We start from the raw sequence: 6,158 nt of genomic DNA on the forward strand, positions 1-6,158 counted from the left end.
GGAGTTTAGAAACAGTGTTTACTGATATAGAGAACAACTGCCTTTAGAGTGACTTTGTGCTTTGTAACTTTGCAGACCTGTTTCATGCTCAAACTGCACTATTACACACTAAAGGAAGTCGAACATTTAGAAAAAGCATAATTAGGTCATTCTTAAAGTGGTATTTTGGCTGGTATGTTTTATTTGGTTACATAAGAGTTCTAGAGTCATAGTTATTTTGCAGATTCATCCCTAATTATTATTTATAACACAAAAAATAACATTTGATAACACATTTACTGTGGTAAGCACTGTCGAACACATTTTACATCAGTTCCACTGCATAATTTCCCCCTACACTCATGTGAGCTTGCAGATTCTGTGTGGAGCAGTTCATAACACATGTGTGTATCACTCCGTGTGTGTTTTTCAGAGCGAGAGCGCTGTCGTGAAGGAGAGGGAGTTATCCCTGCAGTTAGCCAGGATCAGGGATGAAGTGGGTAAGTCTTCTCCGGACATCACACACAAAAGCAGCATACAGTACTCACAAATGTTAGAATGAGGTCAACCACTCAAGAAATAAAAACCAAACTGACCTTCTCAGATTGCACATTTTTCTCTTTCCCTCATATTTCATTTGTCACATGATTCGCCCCTCATCATTTGAAGTGAAGCTTAATAAATCATTTAGTAACATATTCTACTAGGAATAGAATTGTCCTGTGTCTTTGAACCTTGGTATTTATTCTGGTGTAGTTAAAAATATATATATATATATATATATAAATGTTGATGATTTTATATTGATTGCTATTATATTGCAAGAACAAACAAATCAGGGTTTTTTATATGTTAGGATTAAATTTTTTTTTGTACATCTCAAATTTTGGTAACAGGGTTGTCATAATGTGCAAACCCCATATTTAATTAATAGAAAATAAAACTGCTCATATATTATTTAATTTCTATAACAAGGTTGAAAGTAACATGGCAGAAAATGTAGCATATTTAAATCTGTCACTCAATCTTAAATTTTGACACCAAATCTTGGTTTACAGCTACTAACAATCAACATTTTCTCAAGGTTAAGTATGTCCTTTTCACTGCCCATAACAGACTATTTTGTATCTCTAGTGGTCAGTGTTCAGCGATGGGAGCGTCTGCAGGGTGAGAAGGCTCAGCTGGAGCAGAGTTTTGAGCGGGAGCTGAAAGCACTCCAAGAGGAGCAACAGCAGGAGGTCAAGACCCTACAGGAGAGACTGGTAGAGGAGCACAACTCTGAGATTCAGCAACTCCGGCAACAACAGAACAGTCACCTGGTGCAGCTACGCTCCCAGCACCAGGAACAGGTGAGATGAGGCAGTGTAAAGACTGAGATTATCATTGACACACCTTGAAGAGGCTTTTATTAGAGCATTATACACAAAGGACTGCATGGTGTGAAGGTTCAGCGAGGATTAAGAAAGCTTGGAAGGTGTTTGCATGTGAATGTAGCCCGAAAAGTAACCCAAAGTATACTTCAATTTTGACGTGAACTAGTTTAAACTAGTTCTGTTGACATTGACAAAGATATTTCCCTCTTTGAATTCTTCGTCGATCCGTTGAATTCAAGTTTGGTGAACTTTGATACACAAATTGACTTACTATGTGAATTTACTATTGACTATCAGAATCCAGAGCACCTTTTAAACACTGAAAAACAGCTGTTTTTGTTGTTAGATCGAGGAGATGAGTGAAAACCATGAGACGGCCATGGTGGAGATGGAAGCGACTCATGGTGCAACACTGGCCACTTTACAGGAAGAACACACCAGAACCATCAAGAGTGAGTCCTGCTGACAGACACATCCATCACAGAAATCAGAAATCAACTTAGCCCACTTAGACAGCGTTATTTGGGCTAGAAGGTCTATAATAGCAAATAGGTTTGTCCCACTAACAGAGCTCTGGTAACTTCTGCTTAACAACATCACTACAGACTGTTGAATCCAAACGGTGTCAAAATTCCCTTCATCAATGTGTTCTTACTAACATTAACTTTTTGTTTCTTTTTAGACCTAAAGATGGCACATGAGCAGCAAAAGAGGTCAATGGAAGAGGAATTTGAGAAACTCAGACTCTCACTGCAGGTACTGTATGTCCTCACTCTGAATGCCAACATGTGTTGTACAGTGTTTTTTCCCCCTTTTTTGTATGAGGGCACGTGTAAAGGGGTGTGTTTCTGTGCTGTGTTTAGGATCAGGTGGACACGTTGACATTTCAGAACCGCACTCTGCGAGACCGAGCCAAGCGTTTTGAAGAAGCACTGCGCAGAAGCACGGATGAGCAGATACTGGTACTGTCCTTGATATTCTGATTTGATTTGTGTGTGGCCAGTGGTATTTAGAGAAAAGTTCATCCCCAGGAAATTCCTCTTTTTTTTTTTTGTTCTTTTTTTTTTGGTTGCACTATGTTTGACAGTACGTGCACTTTCAATGTACTTACAGTGTACTTACTGAGAACATACTGAGTAACATCGGGTAACTACATAAGGTAACTACATGGGTTAAGGTTTAGGGGTAGGTTCAGGACTAGTACATAGTTATTACACAGTTATTGTAATTACTACTAAGAATATATAGTATGTACATGTGAAACAGGACTGTAAAATAAAGTGCCACCATTCCCCCCCAAAAAAAATGTGTCCTCTGTGTCTACAAAAGAAAGATCTGGAATGAGGGTGAATGATTGCAGAATGTTCATTTTTTGGTCACCGTCGTCCTTTGTCCAGATTACACCTCGGCTCACTCTGGACATCCAGGCATGCGTTTTAAACAGTGTTGAAGGAGTTTGCATACTGGACACTTGTTTACTTTCTTTAATTCTCTATACTCTTAAAAATAAAGGTTTCAAAAGGTTTTTTTAAACGATGCCATAAGGGGCTTTTGCACTAGAGGGACGTTTCATAGTTCCTATAACTATTGGTGGAAGAACCTGCGTTTTGTCTTGTTCGCACCGGAGGAACAGGGAGTGCGAACTTTAGTTATAGGAGCAACCTTTTGGAGGAACTAAATTAGCTCTGACTTCAGAGTAGGGTCTAACCCAAGAAGTACCAGTGATGTAAGTGTACTTTAATTGGCCTAACACACGCCATACAAAACACCAAAACCCGCTATTTTTAAAAGGCCATGTAAAGACACATATTGTAAACACAAGTTGTCTAGATAAAAATTGGATATGAACGCCCTCTCGAGTCGTATGTACCTCTGGGAAGCTTGGGACTCATTTTGATACCCAAGTTCCTGAGTTGGCCTTGCCATAAACTTAAAACATAAACTAGAAAAAGAGAGGAGAACGATTGCTGCTGTGACTGCAATTCTTTATTCGTTTTTTTCCACAACAGCTACGCCGTCTTGTCGTTAAAGTAGTGCATATTTACATGCGTATATAAAAAATAATTTGAAGCGTATTGTATGTTTTATACACTGCTGAAATAGCCTGTATTTGAACGCAATTCCAGAATCTTCAGCAAGTTGACTATAGATAGCGTTGTCAGTGAATGGGATGCTATATATCTTTTTGGCTGCAAGAAGAATCCCCAATAAATAGGCAAGAATAAACCTGGTGTCCTCCATGATTTCTGTTCTTTCTGACAACAAAGCACTTGAATACGACGAGTCCAATCACGACTTCGGAAGTGGGAAGTAGGAAATTTCCAATAGCTCGTGAAGGCTGCATTACTCCACAAACATGGACAACAGCCGTAATACATACATAAAGAGAAAGTGAATGTTAGCATCATTTACCTGTCACCTTTGTCTGTGGCGATGTTCTTTTTTCTGCCTCGAAATGTAGCACTGCAAGTTGTCGTAGGATATTTAGTCTCTTAGCCTTCCTTTTTGCTCTTTCAAATGCATAATTTATACGTCTACATTCCATCTCCATTATGACGAAACTCATGACACAACAAAAACACAGCTCCGATCACACTATCCTCCATCCTCCAGCTGTTGAATGCTGTGCTTTACATTAATGTCACTTCAGATGTAAATGCAACCAGGAAAATGGCCCTAGGGGTAAATGTAGTCCTTGGGGGACCGTCCTAGTGGCTATTTCCTCTAACTGAGTTCCTATAACTACCCAATGCAAAAACCTCTATAGAAGAATCATTTCTGGTTCCCCAAAGAACCTTTCAGTAAGTTCTTAAAAGAGCATTTTTTTCTCAGCGTGAAGAATATTTTAATAATTTAAAGAACTATTCTGCACTCTAAAGAATCTTTTATGGAATGTAAAGGACCCATGGATGTTAAAAGTTCAATTACGAACCTTTCCCAGTAAGCAATAGCCATCATTTCACCGTCTAGGTTAAATATAGACCCGATATAGTCTGGCTATGAGTAACCCACTTATAGCCAAAATAACCTTGAATTTGGTTACATGTTGTTTTTGCTAAAATATATGGTGCAATGTATATTTGATCATGTAAGCAAAGTAAACAGTGATTACAAGGTGTTTGGTTACTTTCTTGGGCTAAGGTTTAGATGTCTATTAAATTTTCACTGACAGCGCAGATTTTGCCTTGTTTTAGCCTAGACGTCTGGGCTGTGTTTGGACGGCTATTAGACGTCTTTTAAACGCAAAATTGCTTGCTGGATTATTATAGAGTGTACCTGGTTTTGATCATACATTAAAAGAAAAATGTATTGATTAATTAAATTCTTAATTGTGTTAATTAAAATTGTAGTAAAGAAACTTAAATGGGCATACTTTTAGTTAATTTATATTTTATCATATAATTATAATCAAATTCTGGTAATTAAATGATTGGATGTGATTAGTTATGTGATTCAGATATGTAGTAATTTTCCAAATTTGTGTTTGTGTGTTTACAGGATGCTCTTGCTCCATATCAGCATATTGAGGAGGACCTGAAGAGTCTTAAAGAGGTTCTGGAGATGAAGAACCAGCAGATTCATCAACAGGAGCTCAAAATTTCAGAGCTGGAAAAAATGGTGAATTACAATGGAGAAAGTTAGAAAGATAGCTTTAATTATTAAAATCTTCGTGAAATTAGATGTTTTGTGAGTTTTATTCCCTGTACTCATAAACAAAAGTTTAAACAAGTTTTAGGTGTTCAAATTATGTGTAAAATTGACAGTCTTTTCTATAGGAAAATAGGTCAAAAATATTGATGACTCATGTTGCACTACACAGATTTCTGTCCAATCAAATGCTCTATAAAATGAGAATTAGAAATGTCACAGTTATTTAGTGTGTTTGTCATGTTTTTGCACAGGCCCAAAAGAACGTTCTGTTGGAGGAGCGTATTCAGGTGTTGCAGCAGCAAAATGAAGACCTAAAAGACAGGATTGACCGCAATGTCGCAACATCCAGGCATGTTATAAAACATTTCTAGTTTATACCATTGAAGGTACTGAGTAGAAAGTAAATCAAATACAAAATTCTGTCATAAAATTCTAGACTGCACATGCTAATAGGTCAACTCAATCTGCTTGCAATTCATCACATCACTCTCTATAAGGCACAGCTGCTTGGTTTCTGCTGTATCAGAAGCCAATGATCTCGCTGCTCAACTTTCAAATACTGGTCAACCTTTGCTGTAGCAGTTGCAGCACGCCTTCAGAAACCCTCCAGCTTCCCCAGCTCCACCTGTATAGATCAGCCACGGGTAATTCATGTAGGCTGTTTTGTACTGCAGCATCATGTCTTACGTGCTCTCAGTGTGTGTATTGGCATTAGCAAGTCCTGCACTTGCTCTGCAGCAGCAGCAGCGTAGCAGATCTACTCCGACAAGACCAATCATACCAACATTGTCTCATTTTACCATGCCAAACACCCTGAGAGTTGTCATGACAGAAACCCTTATTTCAAAGAGCAATGAAATTGTGATTTCCTTACTATGACTACTTTAATGCCACATTCACACTGCAGTTAAATTCGGTTATCAGTTCACCTTTTAGTGCTTAAAATCCTGTTCTATACAGAGTTTAGTAATTTACAGGAGTGACAACCGCTTTCTACATTTATACGCATTGTGAATAGAACGGAACTAAACAATTAGTTGTTAAGGACGTATTAAAGCGTGTATCAGAGATGTGTGTCTCTTCTGTGTGTGTGCGTTGCAAGAAAACCACAGGGAAAGAGTTAAGAGCGTCGACTCGCCAGATCTTATTACAAAA

General features: G+C 38.1%; 1 protein-coding gene across 1 annotated transcript in view; it reads left to right on the forward strand.

Moving 5' to 3' along the window:
• The window catches only part of mtus2b (microtubule associated tumor suppressor candidate 2b), a 55,624-nt gene that overhangs the window by 44,549 nt on the left and 4,917 nt on the right, over positions 1–6,158 (forward strand). Inside the window, exons 8-14 of the mRNA XM_077207719.1 lie at positions 413–479; positions 1,114–1,328; positions 1,699–1,804; positions 2,035–2,108; positions 2,216–2,314; positions 4,851–4,970; positions 5,255–5,352. Of these exons, the coding sequence (XP_077063834.1) occupies positions 413–479; positions 1,114–1,328; positions 1,699–1,804; positions 2,035–2,108; positions 2,216–2,314; positions 4,851–4,970; positions 5,255–5,352 (779 nt within the window). The remainder of the gene's footprint in view (positions 1–412; positions 480–1,113; positions 1,329–1,698; positions 1,805–2,034; positions 2,109–2,215; positions 2,315–4,850; positions 4,971–5,254; positions 5,353–6,158) is intronic.

This window comes from Siphateles boraxobius, unplaced genomic scaffold (assembly GCF_051911475.1).
Source record: "Siphateles boraxobius isolate OS27281-9 unplaced genomic scaffold, OSU_SipBor_1 6, whole genome shotgun sequence".
Taxonomy (NCBI): domain Eukaryota; kingdom Metazoa; phylum Chordata; class Actinopteri; order Cypriniformes; family Leuciscidae; genus Siphateles; species Siphateles boraxobius.